This window comes from Pempheris klunzingeri, chromosome 12 (assembly GCF_042242105.1).
Source record: "Pempheris klunzingeri isolate RE-2024b chromosome 12, fPemKlu1.hap1, whole genome shotgun sequence".
NCBI lineage: Eukaryota > Metazoa > Chordata > Actinopteri > Acropomatiformes > Pempheridae > Pempheris > Pempheris klunzingeri.
Window position 1 is genome coordinate 8,062,281 of NC_092023.1, and position 24,260 is coordinate 8,086,540.

At 42.9% G+C, this 24,260-nt stretch overlaps 1 protein-coding gene across 2 annotated transcripts; it reads left to right on the forward strand.

Annotated features, from left to right (window-relative positions):
- Positions 1–662: 662 nt before the first annotated feature.
- LOC139211162 (protein FAM53B-like) lies at positions 663–23,913 on the forward strand. 2 transcript variants are annotated; one of them, XM_070841438.1, is made up of 5 exons: positions 663–797; positions 11,020–11,278; positions 14,089–14,143; positions 16,068–16,942; positions 22,674–23,913. In XM_070841438.1, exons 2-5 carry the CDS (start codon positions 11,198–11,200, stop codon positions 23,025–23,027), a joined length of 1,365 nt encoding a protein of 454 aa, XP_070697539.1. In that variant the 5' UTR covers positions 663–797; positions 11,020–11,197; the 3' UTR covers positions 23,028–23,913. The 2 variants fall into 2 exon arrangements, with proteins under 2 accessions (XP_070697539.1, XP_070697538.1); XM_070841437.1 differs by having other exon boundaries at positions 663–794; positions 11,007–11,278.
- The last annotated feature ends 347 nt before the right edge of the window (positions 23,914–24,260 follow it).

The window sequence follows — 24,260 nt, forward strand, 5'->3', positions numbered from 1 at the left end:
CAGCATGAATGCCATGCTTTCATTTTAACCTCTCAAGTGTGATACTGCAAATATTTATGTTTTTTCTCCTCGTCTCCCTGGAAACACGTTTGAAGGTCTCCTAATAGGATTTTCGTGGATTGATTGAATTACTTCACCGTGTAGCAGTGAAGTTTTCCACAGCAGGAGAGCCAATGTGGAAGTGGGAAAGATTCCTCTTTCAAAGCCTTTCAGACCTTTTCACACTCACACTGCCTTTGGAGTTTGGCTGCAACACATTACAGCATGATATATTAAGACATTAAATTACACTTTTATTGGTTGTTAAGTTTTTTTTTAAGGACTTTAAGAGAGAGGGAAGCAACCAAGAGGCAAGCTGGCTACTTTTCTTTGATAATCAATATAAACTCAGCTCTCCTGGCACTGACGTATCGACGCCTTTCTGCTCCATTAACATCAATGAAAGGCAGAGAAATACAAAGTAGCACGAGTATTGCAAACGTAAGAGCTTGGACCATACCAACTCGGAAGGGGTGGGGTGCGTTTGTCAGAAATATGGCGGACGGGTCTGGTAATCGCTCTCTCTTCCTGCGGTCCCCTCCCCCCGTCGAAGTGGTTCGTCCGGACGCGGATATTGTTACAATCAGAGCTGCGGGCTGAAAGCAGCAGCGAGCTCTCAGCTGCTCGCAGTCCTGCCCAGTCCTGCGCTGGCTACGCCGAGCTGGCGGCTGCAACTGTGTGAAACTTTCTGGTGATTTTTCTCTTTCTCACCTCGCCGAGGATGACCTGACATCGAAAGAGCCTCTCCTGGCCAGGTAGTAGGGCGTTTGTTCAGATACATGACTGTGTTTTCACTGTGTTCAGGCATGCATCATCACGTTTCTTCTTTCCCTTGCCGTCAAGTTTACTTTGTCTGCACATGCTTAGTTACTTTCGTTACTTTCGGGCACAAAATCAGAAAACAGTAATGTCTTTTTTTTCTTCTTTCTTTGTTGAATTACTTTTTTTTTTCTCCCCCATCTCTCTTTTCTACCTTTAAATCAGATTATGGACAAATTAAGTGCAGCTTGTTGTGCAGCCCTTTGTGCACCCACATTGATGACTCCAGCTTAGCTCTTACAACTGGACTAAATCTGCTCTTTAAAGTGGAGTTTAAATGTTTGTTTCAGCATCTGCATTAGGGAAAATCTGCGTTTGCTCTCCCAGTCTGACCAACCTGCTGCTGCCATTAAACGTCTCTGATTAATAACCTGGGGGTGCACACATTAACCAAGCTCCCCTGAGCCAGCAAACTCCCCTCCATCTATCAACAGTGGTAATAAAACTCAGGCTGTCATCAAATTCAGTACCTGTAGGTGGAGAGGCAGTGTGGTTGCCTCGCAGCTCATATTTACACACATCTTCTCACCACAACCTGTGAGAGGAGACTGAGAGAGGCTTGAGCGATTTGACTCATGAGGCTTGGTTTCATGTCTCTCGCTAATCTCCACCACACATTTAGGTTTTCGTTTCCTCCAGAGATAGCGAACTAGAATTACTAATTGTCATGTTTTTCTCAGTGCAGTTCATCAGAGGAGCTGGGGTGGGGGGACTTAATGCTGAGGAGGCTGAAACTATGAGCCACTTTGTTCTTCCTCTATCTGGTTTCAGTTGTCGGAGCAAAGCTGTAAGGCTGCATCCTTGGAGTCCAATCAAAATACACACTGTGTAATGCTCCTTTGTTATGACTACCTAAGAGAGAGTCATAGGTGCTACATTTATGCTATTACACCTTTATGAAACTGAAATCCAGGTTGAAAACTGATAAGACACCGATAAGAACCTACAGATGAGTCCCACCCGAATCCTAAAAATGTTTTAGTGTCAGGTGATTAAAGGAAATTGTGACCTTATAATACCTATATATATGTGTGGATATGCTGGCGGCTGTATGTCTTAATCACAGGACAGGGTTCAAACTCATTTTGAAACTACTTTATTGCCTTCTTAGATTAAAATGGAATGGAATTACACTCTATGGAGCACAGTTGCAGCAAAGATCTTAACTCCTTATTTGTCAGGGTTGTTTCCCTTCCTTTGTGGGTTAGGAAGTAACTGTTGGCGCTTATGTTTTGCCCTCTCTAATATTGCACGGCAGTTGGTTTATCTTTGTGGACACCAAAAACATAATACCACGACGAACTGGTTTGGTATCAGGGCACCCTAATTGAAAGTACTTGGAAATGTTTCTTCCTTGGCCTGCAGGGATGGCCGGCCTGATGAATTAAACAGAAAGCGTCAGTAGTTGTCTCATGAATCCCGTGCAGAAAACTGCTCGCACAAATGCAAGGTGTAACTGAAGTTCAGGCTGGAGGTGAAGCAGAGAGCCGGCAAAAGATTAAATCACGTGTCAAGCTCTAGTGTCTAATTACAAAGAGGATGTCGATAAGGGGGCCTCACAAATGCTGCTTAGGCTCAGAGGACGGCTGTTGGAGTATTTCTGATCCACCTTACCAGTTTTGGGGAAGGTGATGATTACACCTTCCTTTGATTTTCAAAATAAACCATTGCTGGACTTGAACAGCCAAGAATTTTTACCCTTCTATCATGTGAATCTGGCTGCCCAATGTGTTGTTTACTGTACCTCTTGATTTTACCTGACAAGGACTGGGTTGAAAAAGTTCTATACTTGTGCCAATACCTGAGTTTCGGTATAGATTAAAAAAAAAAAAAGTAAACTGAACCATTTTACCACTTTGATTAAATACAATCAAAATGAACATATTCTTTATTAAAATCTGGAAATATCTGATAACTGACTAATTAATCACTTTTACTGGTTATCACCTCTTGCTTTTTAAAATTTTGTTAGTGGAGCACAACTTGATGCACTGGAATTGCACTGAACAGCAGCTCTGGTACTGTTAGTCTGTAGACTTGTTTTGGATATACTATAGACATAATGTATGGAAGCAATTAAGGCTGGTGGGTTTTTAGAGGGGATCACTGTGCACTCCAGTGTGTGCTTAAGACGCACACATTTGCAGCGTCTTTGTGTTCCAGGCAAAAGGCCCTATTAGAGCCCCATTCTGTCAGTGGGCAGCTGTGTGCCTGTGTGCTGAGCAAGCCACTGGTCCATTCTCCGTCTGTGTGTACAACCCCCCCCCCCCCCCCCCGTCCACACACTGACACACACTCTGCCACTCTCCACCCTCTGTCAGTTTCTCTCTTTTTAACTTTCTGTATATTTCAATCTAACTTTTTGTCTGTTTTCAGATGTTATTTGTCTATCTGTTACACTGATACTGTGGCTCTCTTTCTTTCGCTTGTCCTCTGGCCCGAGGCATTATGCAAAACTACCAGAAAAGGATTGTTAGCCATGCCTGTCTGTGCCTCCATGCTACTCTCTATTCATAATAGAAGCTTCCTTTTCTTCTCTTTGACCTGCAGTCATAACTGCTGCTGCTTCAGACACGCTCAAACTCATATCACTTGGCCTCGGGGAGTTTAAAACAAATACTTTGGTTATTTCATTTTGTTAGTACATCTCTTTCAATGCTGTTATTTTGTATATTCCTTCCTCATTAACATGACAGATTTGTAAATCTGGCGTCTCGACGCCCACAGAGCCAAAGACCTGCAGCTGAAAAGAAAAGAAAAGAGGCATTCTCACATACACCAGAGAAGCACTCCCCCAACCCCCCAAGACAGGCTCCAGACTCTACTTAGAGATGAAAAGCATGCTGGGATGCAGTAGGACTGCTCCTATCTGCACTTCCCGTACTGGTCCTTCTATGTGGTGATAGTAAAGAATCAGCTTAAGTTTAAAAAAAAAAAAAGAAGAAGTTGTCCCTGTTGTTGCTGTTTATCACAGTATCACATGAGTGGCTTTATACCCTTGGGTCTTAGTTTTATTTCCATCTGACCAAAGAGAAAGAGCTTCACTGGTATAGATGTAGTCGCGCTTTCTTTGCATATGCAGTCTGATGGTGTTGCATGCAAAAGGTGTGTGTGTATGTGCATGCCTTGTGTTTGACAGCCCAGATTAGCTAATGTTTTGTCTTTTGTTACCATGTGTCATCATAACGCCCCTGTTATGAATGGCAGTGGCTGTCATTCTTCTGGTCATTTTCCTCAGCTGATTCTCCTCAAAATGTCAGCCGTCGCATTGCTCCCGTCTGAATCATGCGCTGCTGAGTTTTTCTGTAGATCCAGTCTGATGAAACAATCCCCCCCTCCAAAAAAAAAAAAGAGAAATGAAAGCTTCTGTTGGTGTTTGGCACAGACAGCCACATTTGTTGTATTTTTAGTAGCCTAGTTGTTTTCCACAGTTGGGACAAAATTTCAATACCAAGTTCAAGGTGCAGAACTTTTACAGTTAACAGCAACAGCTTTTCCTCAAACAAGCCTGACGCTTATTGTGTCACGTCCTCAAAAAGTGGCTCTATGTGCAAGCCTTGGCTTGAGAACAGAGCCAATGTATCCTGACAATCCTGCTTGCACAAAGAAGGCCAATTATGTTGGTGACATGTGTCATTACTCCTGGCTGTAGGCCCTCTTGGTATATTCTGATTGGTTTTCAGTAGTTTGGTTTGAGTCTGTCAGTATGTTTTACATACACCTGCAGGTCATTTCAAACAACAGCGCAACACCAGGAAGATTTGCAGCCAATTAGTTTACTGGCAGCAGATCAGCTGATTCATTGCAGATTGTCAGGAGGCAATTTTAGCACAGTGCAGACAGATCTGACAGAAGTATTGGAAAAGAGACGTTTAAGCCAGTAGTTTTTTGTATTGGTGAGCACATTTTTACTCCTATTCCAACATATAGCCTGGGAAAAATAAAAGATGAATACAAGAAAAGTTCTGCTGTTGTTACTTTCTTGTTGCTCAGCATATGGACTTCATCACTGCACAGTAAGGGTGCAACAAGTCAATCCAATAATGGTTAGGTTTGCTGCAGAGTCTTTCAGCAAAGATTAGATCAACTCACACATTTTGTCCACAACTTGATTTGGCACAATTTGATTAAATTAAATCATTCCCATGAGTGTAACTGCTCTACAAGTGTTAAAAGCAACCAGTCATCGTTGTTATAACATTGTTGACATATGTGAATCTTGCTCTGATGGACAAAGTAAGATGGATATTTTTAACAACTTTTGACAGCACTCCCAAGAAGTTGGAGAAATCACATTGCTCTATTATTAGCTGCGTAAACAGTCTGCATGTGGTCTTTAGGTGAAAATGGGCAAAATGACACGCTTTCAGTTGGCTCTCGCGAATCTGTACTGTGATGCATGTGTTTTACACCCTACTACACACGATGCTGAGCAGTCAGAGGGTCCATATGATGAGCTGAGCCCCCCTCATGAATGAATGAATGAATGAATGAATGGACCGCTGGAATGCTGCTCTTAGTTTTCTTTCTCACATTTTCCCACCCATGCACACTTAAGTCACCCTTAATGCACCTCCGCAACATGAGCGTGGCATTACGTAAGAGCAGAAATATCACTTTAGTAGTTGATTCGTAGTGACAGTCTGTATAACATCACTGGCTTACACAACATAGGAGTGGTCCTCCTTTATAGAGCTGAGCAATTGCAGTGGATTGCGAGCAGCGCTGTAGGCTCCCATGTAATGTATCCCTGATGGATTAGGGCTCTGGTTAGTGTGCACAGAACAGAACAAGCACTCATGGATAATGGAAGAAACCACAGACGGAAAGGCAAGGATTGATTGGGGGGGGGGTAGTGTAATTAGTGGGGTACCTGATGTATGGAGAGTCATGGCATGCAAGGGTCACTCCAGGGGGCAAGAGGCCCCATACTCTCCTTTACTCAAACTGAAACACCTGATCCTACGCCTGTCAAGCTCCTCAGGATTTCAGTTAACTAAGCCCTGGTCTGAGACATGAGGCTCAGTCCCTGAATAAATTTCAGCCAGCCTAAATAGAGACGCTGTGTTGTGTTTGCAGGTTGCATGTCACCGTGCTGCAGCTCGGTAAACTGGCCTTGTTCAATAGTCCAGTTTCCTATAACAAACACACTCACTGATAAAGACACGATGAGCTGTTCAGATATTATTCTTTACTGGCTGGGTGATGTCTGCCTTTTTTCACATCAGCAGTTGTCATCGTTATCCTCTGTTTTGTTTTTGGTTGCTATGGCTACCTATTAAATTCATAGAAACAGTGTAACAACTGCAACTGTTTTACGAAGTAAATCAGAGACAAACTGGTCCCAACTCTTTCTGAGTTGATTTTACCTGGAAAAAAAGATAATTTGACATTCCATGTTGTACATTACTTATCTGCTCTCTGGCTGTAAAAGAACAAAAGCTGATGTGCTAAGTTAGCCTTATCTTAAAGGTATCACATGAGTAAACACCGTGGGAGTGAGCCAAGTCTTACTGATTCAGCTCACTATAAATGTTAATGTAAAATCACGGTGGGATGGGATGTTTGTTGCACCACTTGATTGTGTTCTTCCTGTGTTCTTTTGTGAAAGCTCGAGTGGTGAAGAAGTGGTTTAGTTAACTCAGTGTCACAGTGCTTTGTAGGTATCACTCAGGTCTGTCACTCTTCATGTATTTGGTAATGAAGTCGACGTGTTCCACACCCAATTCAGCAGCGGCATGTGACCACAAGGGAAGCACAACCCGTTCAGTGCAAAGAGAAGTGAGCCTGCATATGCACATTATGCCACTGTGTCTTCATGCCAAGTGAGCAATGAGAAGAACGCCACCATTAACTAGACTTTCAGCTTCAGTTTTAATTTCAGGGCCGCTGTTAAAGATAATAAAAAATAAAGCAAATGATCTTTTTAGATTTCTCATTAAGTAGGGGCAGTGAGTACTGGTTCATGCTTAGAGATTAATTCATGATTACTGTTGTTAGAGAAACATTCAAGAAGGCCAGAACCTGACTACTGACAACGCATGAAGTTTGGCTGAATGAGCTCTTCATTGTTTATGCACTTCTGGAGATCTAGTGTTGTGATGGCGTGCTGCTTTTGGCTGGTGTTCCTGTGCCGGTTTGCGCTAGGGTGATGGCCAGTGCATTCAGTGGTATGTCTTGACCTCCCCGGGACCGCTTTTACGACCTCGGCCTCATTATATGAGAGAGGGGCGGCTGCGTGTTCACCCTGAATGAACAATCCAGTCCGCAGACTTTCACAAAAGAGTGGCTCTCACTTTTATTCACCACAGACTACAAAAAAACCTGAGTGTGCAAAACATCTATTTTTGATGTTGTAATTTTGGTTCATGTGGCCATCGACTATGTTTTGTCAGATTATAACAGATTTGTGATGGTAGTATGTTTTCTAGCAATGCCTGATTAGAGAAAACATTTCAAATTTCAGTTTGTAATTAATATTCAACCATTTTAGATGAGAATCTGATATGCATGCAGTATTTTGTTTATTTGGTCCTCATTATTTCATTAGTATGAAAATAAGTGGCTTTCTTTCAGCCTTAGTCACCGATCAAAGTCTTGACATCAGACGCGCTCCGCACAAGTATGCAGTTACCAGAGCCAATTGGTGATGGACACCAAACACCCCGTAACAGAACTTTAGGGGGCCCCAAATAGGCTTCTATTCATCTGCCTGTACAAATCACAGCCTGGGCAAGGAGCCATATTATGTTAGCTGCCCTTTCTAGTGCCCTCCTGAGTCACTGGCTATTGTGAGCCAAGAGCTGCTGTCTGCACCCCAGCGTACACAAATCAGACTTGAATTACCATTAGATTTTAGTCCACTGTGGAGGTCGAATTTAGTTGCATGAACCTAGAATGTTTTATTAGCCTGGACAATATTGTAGTTTCCATTTAGGGGTGAAACTGTCCTTCAGTTTAGTTTATCAAATTAAAAAGACGCCATTGCAAAGCCAAGCGTCACTCAATCTCCCCTGGCAAGGCTCAGTAGGCGTTATAGCAAGTAGGATGTATGATAAGTAGATGACTGTGACTTCAGGAGCTCGTCATCATCCTGACCACGACTTGCCGGGCTGCTGTTTCTCAAACCAGAAAACCATGGCAGCTGTCCTGAAAATGTCAGATTTCTTCTTTACTATTGAACTAAACTAGCACATCCAGTCTTAGGCTCATGCTTCATTTGATACCTACAATGCCTCCATTTAAATTATGTATAATATGGGGCTAATCAAAGGGGGTAACTGGAGTCATCATTTCAGCCACCGTCCTTTGTGTGCTAATTGGTCCAGCTTTACGGTACCAGTCTCGGTGAAGAATGTAAAAAGCAGCATGTGAGATTTTGGCTGGCTTTATGAGACTTGGTGGACTCTTAATGGAAATTGTTGGTGTAAAAGTACGACCCATTAAACTTGTAGGTGAGGTGTACTGCAAACTGAGCTCTTCCTGGTTTTTCTTTAGGGTGACAGCAAGTCAAACAACAAGGGTTTTTTTCAGACAGTGAGATGTAGCCAACGAGAAGACTCAATTTAAGCAGTGAAAGTGTGATCTGATCAGTAGATGCTCTATAGTTCTCCCTCCATTAAGCTCTGGTTTCTCCATCATGAGGAGCCGGTTCATTGAGTAAGCATGGCCCCCACGTCTGTGTTCACACTCGGTCTGCCCTCTCCCATGACCCCACTTGCCAGTTACTAAACATCACACATGCATATGACTGCAGGTTAGCACAGACAGACACGCATGTACATTCATGCACGCACACTCTCTTTCTCACCGTCGAGTTGCTGTTTCAGCCGTAATGGAACGCGTCACACTTCCTAACTGCATCAGTCAAATGGCACACAACCTTTTACACTTGACTGTCAGGCTACTCAACTCCCACTCTAAGGCATACATACATACACAAAACCCTCGGCTACACTGCCCCACCCATTACTCAGTGTCAGTCCTAATCAGTAAAGTAATCTGCAAAACTGATCAAGAAGAACATTCCCTTCTCCTCTCACTCCCACCACCACCACCACCACCACCAGCCCCTCTTGCCTGCGGAGGCCCAGTTGTGCTCCACTGACTCTCTGGGATAAATGGAGATAATGGGAGTCATATGCTAGAAGTTGGTTTGAGGCAGGCCTACATGAAACATTTATAGTCTTCATGTAGTCATGGGGGTGGAGAAGAGGGACGGGACAGAGATGATATGGTGAAGTAGCAAGGCATGACTAGACTGGTATATAATTGCTCTATCAAATCCCAAAGTGAACAACCTGCTCATCTTTTCCTTTATGATGTTTCCCTTTTTGCTCTGCGCAAGTTACTGTCCCGCAAAAACCATTTAAAACACAGTGAACACTTCCATGCTTCTCTCTAAAGCATGTTATATAAGTGCAACCACCCTCAACATGAAACCACATGTTACACGGGCCGGATAACATAGTAAGTCTGGAAGATCCATTAGCCTCATGTGCGGCTCCACAGCAGAAAGCCGCCATTAGCCAACAGTTGATTGGGGGATCTCAACCATGCAGGTATTCTCTAATTGGATGGTGTCCGTGTGTTTAAGGGTTTGCTAAGAGAGTGAAGGTCAAGTCCAAGATCACAGCGAGTTTTTACGACTTTTTTTCCCTTCTGTACTAAGGATAAAGAACACGTAACTGAACCTGTCCATGTATTAAGTAGCATCAGAACAGTTGAATAGAGCAGACAGAACAAGGCATGTTTGTCCAAAAAAAAAAAAAAAGCATACGGACCATCTGCCTTGCATACAACTCCCTCCAAGCGTTTTAAAGAGTTTGTGTTTACTGAAGCGGCTACTGTCTGTGCTTTACCATCTGCGGGTGCAGGCAGTCAATGAGGAAACCGCAGCTCCATATATATATATATATTCCTGTTTCTTAGCCACATCTGTAGTCTTGTGAAGTGATGTATTTTCCCAGATTAGCTAAACTTTACTTTCTTTTACAGCATGTTCAGATTTCAACACGCTCTGTTGGTTAATGTTTGCACGCCAAATGTTTCATTATTCAGAGGAATAAGGGAACAATTACACATATGGCAGCATGTTTTGTTTACAAAGACAGTAGCTGTATGGGCATGAAGCTATATGGAGAGCTGAGGTTAAATTTTCCATACTTGTCAGGGAGTTGAATGGAAAGTCGGCACTGCTTTTTATACTCTATAGCAGCAGTTAAATTGTGCTTTTCATCTCATTCTTGTTGGTAAAATCGGTTACAATCAAATTGAAAAACATGAAACTCTTATATAACAAAGTTATAGCAGCCTATGTTTGTACTGATTAAGCACATTATAGTGAATGTGTGTTTGCTATAGTAACACACTATAAACAGTGGCTTGCTTCATTTATGGATGAATTAAAGTACTGCTGTATTTGTCATAGGAAAAAAAACCCACCAGCACTCCATTCCTGTTTGTCCTGTCATCCATTTTTGTTTGTGAGAAACAAATTAAAACTGTGCTTGAACTCACCTAGTACTTGCTTGACATATAAAACAAGCTTGAAATAGCATAGTAGTTAAAAATTCCTCCTCGTAACACAGTTTTGAGTAGAGGGGCCTTTAAAAGAGGTGGATTATGTAATTTAGGTGTGTTATTCATATTATTAGACTTCATTCTGCACTGTGTGCTGCTCAAACATCACTGAACAATGCACAGTTACTGCAGTTTGCATGCGTCTAGTCACATAGGGTCACTAATGGATGATACACATTTGTAGGGATTTGCATGACCCTTGTATTAGATAAGTTGTCTTCAGCAGATTTATGACAAATCTTGTAAAAGTATTGATTTAAAATGTGAAATTAAAAACTTTAATTTAATCATGGAGACAAATATTTTTGCTTTGGCGCTGGTTGTGGCCACCAAACAAATTTCCCATCATTCATTTGGGCTATGCTCACACCTGAGCTGTGTCTCATCTCTTTGCTCATCGTCACACCCAAAAACTGAATTTTTTTTGTCCTCCAACTTTTGAACCTGTAGATGCAGTGTGGCAAAATGGAAAACATCTGTTTTGTTCTGTTGTGATGAGATAACACTGTATCCTAAATATAATCCTTAGAGAGAAAAAATACTGACGCCTCTTTCCATCATTACAGGGATCGGCGAAAGTGTGACACCCTCCTACCTCCATCATCATCTGCACTTGAGGGCTGCATTGCAGATGGGAGGTCACCAATTGGTCGTCTGTTTGCCCCAAATGCACTATCCCCTCTACGTCGTCATCTAAGATGGCTGCCCGTGGCCTTTTTCTGCAACCCATCAGACTGGAGCAGAGCTGGGCGTTACCATGGTGATCATTTTCTTGAAAACACTGGAAAAGAAGAAGGGTGTCAATGATGTAAGGGCCAAGAAGATCGAGAGACGGCTGGTGAGAGAAATGAAACCCCTTGAGTTTCACATCTAAAGAAACGGTTGTTAATTATTGCTGAAGTTTTTTCACATGTTGGGCAGCAGTCAGCAAAATGACCAGGCCAGTGGTCGTATTACATCAGTGCACAACCACATGCTGAAGATGCCACAGTTGCTGTAGTCACGTATATTCACTTGCACAATGTGAGAGAGCAGACCACAGTTTAGTAGTTCATAATGGGTGTGAATTATTTTATGTTTAGCTGGCTTAAGCTGTCATTAATGTCACAGTGAAATGCGGTTTGCAGAACTAAACTAAAACTACAACATTTTAGTTAAGTGAAATGAAAATAAAAACTAGATTGTAGAAAAAAAACCCAAACTAACTGAAACTAAATTGTGTACTTTCAAAACTAACTAAAATAAATAGAAATGTACTGGAAATGTTTTTGGTTTCAGTCTTTTGTCAATTTGGTCAAAGGTGTCGACGCTACAAGCATGAAGAGCCGTTTTTTGTTTATTGAGACTGGGATGACTACATGACTGAGTTAACTACTATCACAATATGTTGTGTTTATATTGTAATAATAACTCTGAACTACCTAAATCCACCCCTGACAAATATACCCCATAAAATAATATATAGAAATGGAAAACTAATACTGAAACTGCTAAAAACTAAACTAAAACATTTTCAAACAATGAATACTCAACTGAAATGAGCAACCCCACTCTGGAATCTAATTGAGACCAAGCTTAATTTAGGAAAAAAAAACACATGCACATAAAAAAAACAATTATAAGACTTAACGAAAACTGCACAACTATGAAAACTATTCATTCTGTTGGATTCGAGTTGGATTATTTCACTAACTGTTGGCTCCACTGCATGACACATCAGCACCTCAGACGTTTTGTCTAGTGGGGGTGTCAGTTTAGAAAATTATGTAAATGCAGAAAAATATAGAACAATCAGCCAAAGTATTTTATCTTTAATGTCTGTGGTGGGCTAAATATGTCCCAGACCTGCAGACTGTCAACAAATTAGAAGAAAAACCTGGAGAAATGAACAAAGATTATCTCCTTTTTCATCTACAACTTGGTTTCAGTATACGACTATTTACATTTTGTTTTCATCTCACCAAACCAGTTAGACTGCACAACAGAGTAGATGAGGTATGTAGAATTTGTAATCTGATCAAAGCTTCTACACATCCTGCTGTGCGTCAGAAAAAGTCTTTAACACAGATTGGCATCATGGTGTCTTCGGCGTGAAAGGTCCCGCAACCATTCAGTTCACAGATTCTTGGCATGCGTGTCAACAAACTTGGAGATGGGTTTCTCTTGTGTTCCCGCCATCCTCCAACCTTGAGAGCCTAATCAAGTTTTGAGATATCTTCTAGGTGTGTAGATCTGTAGATCTGCATGAAGGCTTTTGGACGGTTTAGCGGTTTGGTGAGCTTAATATTTCTCTTTTACTCATCAATTAAGCATGTTAATGTGGTTTGTGGCCTGTGGTTTCACTGTGCTACTTGTTTCATTTAATCATCGCCTACAACACAATAGCCTTTATTTTGGATTCTACGCCTTGTAACTTAGACAACACATTTTGTTGTGGTAATAACGTCAAGGTGAGTCAAAGCGATGTATCACGGCATTTTGCTTTTGTCCTTTGTGCACGACAGTCACCACCCTGTTCCAAGACTGTGAACTATGAGAGAAAATAGGTGTCTGATTCAAAGAACGGAGTGTGTACACAAAACAGTTTTTATTACTCCCTGAGTAGAAAGAACATTTGTTCTCTATGAAAACTGGAGTATAAAACAGGCGTGGTATGTTAGTATAGCTCAGGGGTAAAATTAATCACCCAGCATCATCTTAAAAGTTAAAATGTTTTTCACTTATGACAGAGCTAGCATATGGTCGCAGCCTCGTTCTGTTTTTAGCCTTTTGCTAAGCTTGGCCTAACACAGTGGTGGAGTGAGTGATAGTAAAAGTTAGCAATGCCACCATATATAAAGAAGAAAACTGATTTTGGTTTAAGTAAACTTGTTAGCAAACAGTTGCCTATATGTCCAGCAGACATGAAGCACCCTTGAATGTAAGTCCAATATTAACTCTCCTTTCAGCTTTGTTTTGGTCTCCACCAACTCTTGAGGGAAATATCTGGCCTTAGCTGCTAAATGTGTCATTTGGTGCTGAGCAGGTAGCAGACAGTGGGTTTATCAGAACTTTACGGGACCAAAACCGTTAAGTCGCAGGTTGTAAAACTGAAGCAGTTCGCTGTAAGAGCTACAGAGTCGTGTGTTCATTCTCTGTGGCTTCATCCATGTGACTTTTTTTCTCATTACACATAGTCATTTGGTCTATTGTTTTAAGGTGATGAAAGGTGCAGCTTTAAGTGTTTCAAACTTGTATCTGGATGAGGTGGAGTTACTTTAACTATCTTACACTGTAAGAATAGAAAGGTAATTTACAGCATCGGTCAGTTATTCTGTGTGACAATATCATATTTTATATGATCATTATAGGTTTTTAGCATCTTAATCTGCAAACTAGTAAATGTAGCTATCAAATAAGTGTAGTAGAGTAAAAAGTACAATATTTCACTTGCAAATAAAGCATAAAATGGAAATACTCAACTGAAGTGTTGATTAAATACCTTAGAATTGCCCTAAGTGTCTAAGTTACTTTGCACCACTGGTTAAGTAAGTCCTGGACATACAAGGGCACTAACTATGCAGTGATGAAATTGATATCGATTTTTCTCATGTGGTTTATTTTGGCTCTCCCTGTCTGATGGCCCCTGTGTTTGTCAATCCTCCACAGCGTGACCTCCACACCATGAGCAGAGGGACCACCCTCTTCTCCTGTGGAACCGTGGGTGAGTTATCTCCATTATCTCCACATATGTCTCTTCGTTTGTTCTCTCTCCTTCTTTGGTTTTTCTTTCACGCTATAAAAACTCATCCCGCTGTGCTCTGCATGCACTCAAGATCTGCACAGCAACAATGGTTGAGGTTGGATCTCTTTGTGACGATACTTTCACAAATGTAATGGCATAATTTGCCTTTGCCCCTTGATAAGTTGAACCATTAAGGACAGTGACCCCGACTATTACTGTCTCACTGTTTATCCCCTCCGTCTCTCACTTCTCCCTTTCTCTATCCGTCACTCATCCCCCTCTCATGATCAGGGTGCACCTGCCTCCACACAACGTTGCACACCACTCTCAGGGGAGTCTACTGTAATTGAATATGCTCTAGTCTATGTCAACAATTTCCCTTTGGCTCTGTCAGTGTTGCAGTAATTACCCCCTGTGTTAACAGACATGCTACTGTAAATACAAGCCTCCACTATCACTCATTATCCTCTCTTACTTTTTTTTTTTTTTGGGGGGGGGGGGTAGTGACGTCACAGGGAGGAGGAGTTAACAGTTTCCACTGTTAATGTTCACGTTAACATTGTCTAGCATGTCTTCGACCAGCACTCTGTCTCTTGCTTTCAAAGGGTGACCTTTTTGAAGTTCATCCCTTTCTCCCTTTGTCAAGTTGTTTTCCTAACATTCCTGTCAGGTCGTCACTGTAGCCCCCGTACATTGTTTGTCCGCCCAAAACAATCATTTCCGTCCACCAGTCAGTGAGAGAGCACGCCAAAATTAGAGGCAAGCATCCAAAAGGACGGGATTTGGATCAGCAAGGGGCCCTTTTTGCCAAAAGCTTCAATAGATTCACAACTTGACCACTTGGCTTTGTAGCTCAAGCCACTATGGCACTTTACTGTAGGTGTATTATCTCCCACAGCTTTGTGATAGACTCTTTTGTGCAGAATGTGAGACAGTTGGCAAGTCATACTGCTTTCTGAAGCACATCCTGCTAACCACTTGACTAATGGGAGTGACTTATGAGGTCCAAGAGGATCGAAAATGACTAATGGGAGTTTGCTTCACCGGCCGATTCTTATCGTAATATATTCATGTTTTTGGAGTAATCAGTCTTGCAGGTCCTGGTTTTAAATAGTCAGGAATGTGGATGCTGCTTGTGTCTGCTGGATGCCTCAAAAATAGCATCCGTGACATTTGGTGGACTGTGTTGAACCGAGGAATCAGATTTGATTGGTGATGTAGGACTTCTATGATAAGTAGTTATTGCTTTTTGTCCGTAACTATGAAAATAATGGAGACAACTTGATTTTAGTACCAAGAGTATGGTGCCATCATAGCTTACAGCTAAGGCTCCTCTGCATGTCTTACTGTCGGCAAATAAAACGGTGCATGATAATGAGCTCCACCAAGTTCTTCATAAAAAACAACCAGACTTATAAAACATTGATTAGTAAATGCCACTATGCTTCCTGAAACTTCACCTTTTCAGCTCTCAGTACAGTTGCTCGCAAGCAGCACTGGTTTTAACTGTACAGCTACAGTCTTATTTCCTCTAGCGTAATGTTGTCTTTCATCTTAAACCAAATGAATGGTGATTCATTTTCTTTTTAAGAACAAGTTCATGATTTTATTTTATAGTGTGTAAGTGTCCTAAATCACCTTGACCATTCTTCCCTACTTCAGTTACCAAATAATCTTCCCCTTTTCTGGTAAACGGCTTGTACTTACAGCAACCATTGTTTGCTTGAACCTTTTTTCTCTCTGTGGTTGGCGTATCAAATGTTCCTTTCAGATATTATTGCCTTCCTTTTTAAGCCAGAATTCATCATAAAGTAACATAATGCAAGTCGGCGTATTACAAAGACATAAAAAGGGCTGCTATTGTGGTCAATGAGAGTAAGTTTGTATGTTTTAAATATTGCAGAGGCAGACAGGTGGCTGGACCTCGGGCAAAGCTGTGCCATCCAGCAGAGAGCTCCATGCCAGTCTGGTGCCAGTCTGGAGAGCCTGTGGGATGTGATGCCTGAGCCGGGGAGCTGGCACTGGGCCAAGGAGCCAAGCAACACCACAGCAATCACCAGTCTGATAAGAGATCTCAGCCTCGGTGACGGCAGTATCACCAGCTCCAATTCCCACACCCCGTCCACCACTGTACACTACACCACTACAGCTACCAGCCAAGCTCCCGCGGCACCCCCGAGCAAACGCCAGTGCCGCTCCTTGTCGTTCTCTGATGAATTCAGTGGGTTCCGCTCATCTTGGAGGCCCCAAGGCTCCAGAGTGTGGACAACGGTGGAAAAACGAAGGTGCCACAGTGGAGGAAGTGTCCGAGGAGGAGGAGGGGGTTTCTCCAGTGGCCATTTTCCCATGCAGCGTAGCTCCAGCTTCAGCTTGCCCTCACGTTGTAGTATCCCTTCAGATGGAGCTCTGGACCTGCCATTCTTCAACCAGCGACTGCCTCTCCACCCTCAGTTCACCGCCTCTCCTGTCTCCCCTACCTCTCCTTCCTCGCATCAGCACCACTCCCGCCACCACCACCTCCTCCGGCCTCTCTCCCTCTCCCACGAGCAGATCAGCCTGCCAGAGCTCCAGAGGGAAGAGGCGTCGGAGGCCAGCTCTCCAGACTCCACCCCAGAACTGGGGAGGCGAGCCAGCCAGAGAGCCGGAGGCACGGGGTGTCTGTCTCGGAGCAGGTCCCAGCCCTGTGTGCTAAACGACAAAAAGATTGGCATGAAGCGCAGGAGACCAGAAGATGCCCAGGAGCAGCGACCCTCCCTGGACCTGGCAAAGATGACTCAGGTTAGCTGGAAATGCTGAACACAAGTTGACACGCACAGACAAGCACGTTCACTTGAATGTATGTTTCACGGAGTTTAGTATTAACGTTGTTCACTGATTACACATAAATCACCATCAGTTTATCTCTGATCCTACTTAAATGATGCAGAATGTCCTCTATTGCATCTGGTTAAATCCTGGACCAAACGTACTTACCACACAGACATATAACTCAAGAAGTTCAAGAGACACTCAGACATAACTGGGGCTGTCTCTCCCCGAGTCTGATCACTGACTGGATTAAATCAAGCTGAATCAAGTTTTCTGGGTCGTCGGTCCGAGGCTTCGGGGCTAAGTGATCTCAGGCCTCCCTCCCTCCAGCTCAGGGAGTGGTGCTTACCAAAGAAGCATTCCTCATGTTCGGTCAGGCTGCCTAACGCTACGCTCCAGCAAGCCCGACTCCGGTCCATCATTTCATTTATTCTGTTGGGTAAACAGTCCATCCAAAGGTTGGACCCCTCACTGTTAATTTACTTCCTCTCTGCAACTTAAACCCCGTATTGCCAGCCCTCATTCCATGTACCGCTTCATCCCTTTATGCTGCCCTCTGTGTGGCTCATAGAGCAACCAAAACTGATTAATGGTGGGGATATTTGGATGCCCAGAACTCCAAATGACTTTCCCCATGACAAGAGTTTGTTTGTTCTTTTGTAAGGTCAGAGGAAGCAGTAGAACAGAGAGTAGAAGGACAAACCCAAACCCAAAATAGAACCGTAGAAGTATTTTAATGACATGTACTGTTTTGATGCTTGGCAGTGCTCTGATGTTTTTACAGAGCTCTAAAAGATTTAATTCTTCACATCACATTCTGCTTCATTATTCATTCGAATGCTCTCTAAATTCTACGTAGAGGCTGCAACATCAACAGCAGCCACTGATGGCCAACTAGCACTTAGACACGATGCAGTGACTCAGAACATTCATTTGATGCACTAAAATCTTCCCTTTTCATACTTCCTGTCACGGAAATGTTGTCTTTTTCCTGCTCTCTTATTAGAAAGTACCATCAATTTATTCCTCCGCCCTCCCTTCCTTTTCCCAAAGATTTGTGTTCCCAGCCAGTCACCCTCAGGACCTAGCCAGGGTTGGATAAACAAGGCTTCGGTAATGGAGCCTAGTGAGCGTGTTTCCTCTAGTCATGCCAGCAGCTAAGAGGGGAAAATCTAGCATGATGATCACACATATGCACAGATCCACAAACACACACACACACACATGGAGTCAGTTTCATGTTGCCTCTGGTTGCAGCAATGCTCAGATGCAGAAGCACACCTTTGCAGGCACTGCCTGTTAACCACTGTGAACAAACCATTTCTTTTGTTGTTGTTGAACTGACTTGATTGTTTGATTGTTTGATTGCAGGTTAGATGGATCATTTCAGATCTGTTGCTGCTGTGTTTTATCACGGTCTTGCATACCTGGAGCGAGGAAGCTAAGCAGTTACGCAGCGCATACACTATAATTTCGTTCACATTTACCCTTTCACTTCTCTGTCTCTGGCTACGCAACTATTTTCACTCTCTGTAACTAGTCCAGCTGAAAGACTTGTAGCCTTAATCAAACAGGGTTGTGCTATGTTAAGCTAAATCAAATAACCCAAAACTTCCAGAAGTGCCCGCTGAAGATTTACGCAGTTGTTATAGGTTTACATGGTGGCTTGTCTCAGTGAAAGCCAAAGGAGGGTTAGTATCTGGCAGACTGACTGGAAAAAGAAGTGATAACGTGGAAACACCAGGCTGGTTACAACCTGCGTCTGTTCTGCTAGAGACAGAACATAAGAATTACCGTCAGGGTTGGGAACAGATGAGATTTTCACACCTCTTATGGGAATTTGTTACTGTGTGATATTTTTGGAAGGGATTTCTACCTGCAGTTATAAATGTCAGCATTGTTGGCATTTGGTTGTTTTACCGATGCTGTTTTTCGGGCACAATTAATGTGTGAACCGACTGCCAATGGTCTGTGTGACTCTCAGGCTGAAAAGGTTCACCACTCCACCCCATCTTGAATTAAGAGTCATCACTTCTCACACCTACACACACTTGCAACCATACTTACTCCATTTTATTGTTGTGTGGATGAGTAATGCAGTCTGAATATTTGTCACAGCAAACTTTATATTTATCTGATCGTACAAATGCAGAAAGTTGCTGTACAGGCTGAAGGTTTAGGGGGGTGGGTGGGAGGGGTGGTTAAGGATTGCGAGAGACAACACGATAGCAAGTCCCCAGTGTGTGTTGTCAGTGGAACATGGTGTAATTTGGCCTCTAGATTCCTCAACCACGTCAATGAAGACGGGTGTGAATTCTGTGGATGCATGACATGCTAATCAGCTATTGCTCGACTAGCGCTGGGATTTACATGCGACCACCCCCAAAATTCCTTGAATGTCGTCCCTGTCAGCCGCGTATATCAATTCACTCCTCCGTCCTCTGCCTCATCTTTATCCCTGGCTGCCCTTCCACTTGGGCGCTTCATTGTTTTTTCCTTGACATAGATGAAGAGAGCTGTCAGACGGGGAATGTAATCCCCTGATTCTAGGCCACTTGCTGAATGATTGTTGACGCTTTGCTTTTGAGGAAGTGGCCCGCATGAGGCCAGCCCGGCCAGGAGTCAGTGGGATTGTTTTATGTCTGTGTCCACTTTAGCTTCAGTTGGGTCATTGTTCATTTTGAAGAAAAACGACAGGCCACTTTTGGCTTAGCAGTTAGCAGTAGAGGTGGCAAAAGAGGGCGCGTCGAGCGAACGCTTGAAAATGCGTGCGTGCGGTTGCCTGAGCATTCAGGAGAGAAATGGCAGGGTGAAGAAAGGGAGTATTATTTCTGCAGGGAAGCTTGCAGACAAACTCCACACTCCCCCTCTATTAATATCTTCTCACTGGCCCAAGTTTGAGCTGCTCCCCTCCTCTCTCCATCTCTCTCCATTCCTGGGATGGCAGACATGGTGATCATAGCTGAGCGCCCAGCCCCTCGGGCGTACCTAGGTGGGTGTCTTGAGGTGCGGTGCTCGCCATGCGTAATGACATGCTGCGACTTGTCCCAAAGGTACTGGAAAGCATCACCAAATGCCAGTGTGCAGTGACACATATTACCACTGCTTTATTCAAACTAATATATCTATGCATCTTCAAACTATAGCTTTTCTCACCTTGCATCTGGGTGTTTGCGCATATTTGCCATGCATTCTCTCTGTGGTACAGTGAATACCAGACAAACACGCAGACCACAACACAGATAATTAATGTGGAGGTGTGCAAGTATGCAGTCTGGCTGTCAGGAATGGGTTAAGTTCTCCTGTCTTTGCTTGCACCTCTGCCCTCTCTTTTGTTTTACAGTTGTTTGCTGTTGGAGGTCTGTTTGCCTGTCTTCCTCAGAGCAGTGTGTCGCTGAATGTTGTTTATCTGACCTCATTTCAGCACAGCGCTAATCCATAGACATTTATTATTCTCATTTTGAATCTGTGCATTAAAATGTGTTCAGTAAAGTGCCAGCGTGTGTGTGTGTGTGTGTGTGTGTGTGTGTGTGTGTGTGAGAGCCTCTCTGTACATGTGTGCTTATTTGAGTGTGTCTCTAGTTAAGGTCACAGTTTGCCGTAGTACTTAGCAGGGTGTTGTTTGGTGTATGTCCCTAATTATCAGGAGGATATTTACCTAACCTCTTGTTGTCGAGCTTTTCCCACAGCAGATCACATGTTGGAGATAATGTCCTTACAGTGGAAGCTCTGGTTGTGTTCGACATGGTTTAGAATAAACAAAAGACAAAATAAATTTAGAGTAACGTCTACCAGAATATCAGTTATGGGCATAAAAAAGTGTTTTGCTCTGAAAAAAATGGACAATGTGGCTGTTATAGTGAGAAGTCTTATAACTTTATTCCACTATATTACTCTGTATCATAGCCCACTTATGATAAGTAGTACATTATATTTACATCATGTATTGGCCCTATTGTGTCATTGGTACTAGTAGATTCCACCTTCCCTACCCAAGATTCAATCTATGCACATTTCTTCTTCTTTTGGGTTTGTGATGTGTTTGCTGCCCCCAGTGGTCGAAGCATGTGTCTTTTCGAGCAGAGCCTTGGGGGCTGTACAATTAAAGGGGAACTCTACCACACGTTTCAATCTGGGGAATGTGGTATCCAGTGTTGTTGTAGCTTGATATTTGATACAAATTACTAAAAGTCAGGACATCTCGGCCTGTCTTGCTTCAATTCTTGCTTCGATTGTTCTTTTTTAAAAGTGCATTGTGAGTCTTTCAACTTTTCAGAAGTGTACTGCTAAATCTGGAGTAACATTTTTAATGAATACAAGTTTAAAGTGTGAATTTCGTGGTCAATAAGTGGTTAGACTGAGAAAGTAATCTATCGAACTCTCGGTTGGTGCAGGGGGTGAAGTGAGACGTGACCAGCAGGTCAGATAGCCTGGCTGTAGTGAATATGGTTTGGATGTATTCCATCTGCGTGGGGGTAAGAAGGAAAGAAAAAAAACACACACACACACACACACACAGGCAAAGCTGGGTACACAGCAGAAACCTAACCCTGCGCCCCCAATCTAACGCCACACCCACCCTAATCCCAGTAAACCTCAGTAGATTTTATAGAAAGCATATTGTGGAGATGCTGCCTCTCCCCCTTCTTTCTCTCTCTCTTCCTTGTGTCTCCTCCTCTGCTGTGATAATTAGTAGTGGGGTAATACAGGGGTATGAACACAGAGAGCGAGGGCTCAGAAATCCCCTTTTCCACTCCAGTGGGGTAACTACAGCGAAGGTCTCCCACACCTCACATGATCACCTCAAGCGTTTGCAGATGAAAAATCCTGCGTTTGAGCAGCTTACATGTAAAGTTAATCCAGCAAAAGTGAGCAAACCTTCAACTCAGACAGCCGAAATCCTGCGTTATAGTTTTCCTCTGGACCGTGCTAAATCAGGGCAGTGAGAAAAAAAAGCAAGCCTACTAAAGTGAGACTTTAGAAAGGGAGACTCCCAGCTTATTGTAACAGGAAAAGCAATGTCCCAACACACTGGGGAACATTAGAGGTGTCCGTCATGTAAGCTGAGGCTCTATAGAGAAAACCTCATCTCTATTCACCTCCATGCCTCCAACATCTGCTGCTGGGGCACTCCAGAGATCATTAACCCCTTCACTGCGCTGCAAGGCTGCCTTTCTTTGTTGCAGAGAGGAATTCAGGGTGAAAAGGGAGCATGAAAGCAAACCAGGAGACAACTTCTCAGCGCAGAACTACAAAACACATGTAACAACTTAAACAAGAACTGTCCTCCACTATAATGGTTTGGGTTTCCAGTCATGCCGAATTTGTTTCACAGTTGGTTCCACAGTGATAAATAGATGTAGAGCACACTTTGAAACAGGATATCTTTGTGGTTTCCAACTCATCTCAGTGTTTTGTATGTTTTCTCAAGCAACCCAGAAGGTTTAGAATTTGTGTACGTTCTTGATGGCTTGTGTACGTGTTCGTGTTTACATGTTCACATGCCATCGATGAAAGGGAAGGCCAGCTTTTTTGGCTGCCAAAACTGAAACCCAATCTCAAACTGACATTCTGGAAAACCCTGAGCTCGAATTCCCCCTGAGGCTGCTTTCACAGCCTCATTAAAGTAAAGTCAGAGTGAAAACATGAGCAAAGGTGCACAAAGCAACAACTATTTCTCCTCTCTGTCTCCTCTATACAGAAACTCCAGACTTTTCAGAGCTTGAGTTGCCCCGGATTCTCAGCCACAGACGGCTGCCAATCAAGCTTGCCCCCTCCCACCTCCGAGATCTCCAGCCAACCAGATTCAGACTTCAGCGCTGTGTCCGAGCTGGGACTGGAGTCACGGCAGGAAGCGGCGGGAGATGACGAGGAAGAGGATTCGTCCTACGAGGAGCTGGATAGCGACTCGGCTTGTAGCATGGACTCTCGGCCCAGGTCTCCTGTAGGCATCGTGGGTGGCAAATGCACCCTCTGGAAGGGTGACTGTGGGACACAGAGGGACATTTTCCAGCTGGGGGGAGAGCTGGATCTTGACCAGATTGAAAGAAACTGAACATTTTATAGGAGATTTTAAAGGACGGGACTGTTGAAGAAAGTTATTCGACACTGATAATGTACCAAGAGATGACTGTTAAGAAGGGCTGTGAGAAAAAGAGCAGAGGAGGTTTTTGTCAATTTCGAAAGGGAAAGACAAGGAAAGTGATGCAGAGGATAAAGGATTAAGTATGTTGTTAACGGCTGGCTTCTTAATGACACATTTGCCTTGAACATTCTTACTGTTTGAATTAAAAAGCAGTGACCTTAGTTTTTATTTTTGTATTGGGTATTCAGCTTAACTCAGGAGTAGGAAAGTGAGGGTTAGTCTTAAAGGAAAACCCAACCCCCACTGTCATTTCAACCTTATGACCTTTCCAAAGTCAGCTAACCTTAGATTTGTAGTACTGTAGCAGTAGCTGGGCTCTCCTGTATTCAGCTCAAGTTTTTTTTTTTTTTTTTCAGAGAAAGTCGGGGCATCAAGGATGGGGTGAAACAGGGTGGGGTACACGACAGGAAGAAGTATCTTCTCATCTTCTCACAGACTTACGTTTGACCTTCCTCTTCATTGTTTTGTGAACACATAAATCCTTTTTCTTTTGCTGAATGTAGGCTCAATAAGCTTTATGAGGAGTTCAGAAACAGACAGTGCCTTCTTTTGAATGCTTGCCCTCCCTGTTCTCTTCAAGAATATAGCCTCAATCGAAGCCACCTTTTCTGACTTTTTTGTAGTTTCTTAATATGCAAATTGTATATTTGAATTCAACACTGAATCACAAGCTTTCGGTTCTAATATCAATATATATTTTTCTAAGTAACTGTTTTCTATGAGCTGTTTGTAAAGGAGCAAGAATACAAGGCCTCTCCTCTAACAGAATGGATGTGAAATAAATTTACAGCCTGCAGTCATGTCTGGTTCAATTTCAGCCTATTAATGAGTGCTTTGTACTTTAAGCAAAGCTGCTGTTAAGGACACATTTCACTTTAACAGATCAAAAGTCTGTTAAAGTTGCAAAGTTTCTCGATAATATTGGTGGCACTCGTTCCACCACACGCACATCCTACATCAAACTTCCGAATCAATTTACCGAAGCTCACTCATTCAAACGTCATTGTTTTGAATATCTGTAGATGCATTTATGATGTCCTCTATTTATGTAGCAAATGAATTAGCTGTTTTCTTACAAATACGGCAAGTGAGGTAAACATCTGTGTAATGCCTTGATGTTGCCGACACTGCCCCAAACAAAAT

Coding starts and splice junctions, on each gene's coding strand:
- LOC139211162 (XM_070841438.1), top strand. CDS start 11,198: ATGGTGATCATTTTCTTGAAAACACTGGAAAAGAAGAAGGGTGTCAAT. Junction 11,279..14,088: donor AGAAGATCGAGAGACGGCTG/GTGAGAGAAATG, acceptor AATCCTCCACAG/CGTGACCTCCACACCATGAG. Junction 14,144..16,067: donor CTTCTCCTGTGGAACCGTGG/GTGAGTTATCTC, acceptor TAAATATTGCAG/AGGCAGACAGGTGGCTGGAC.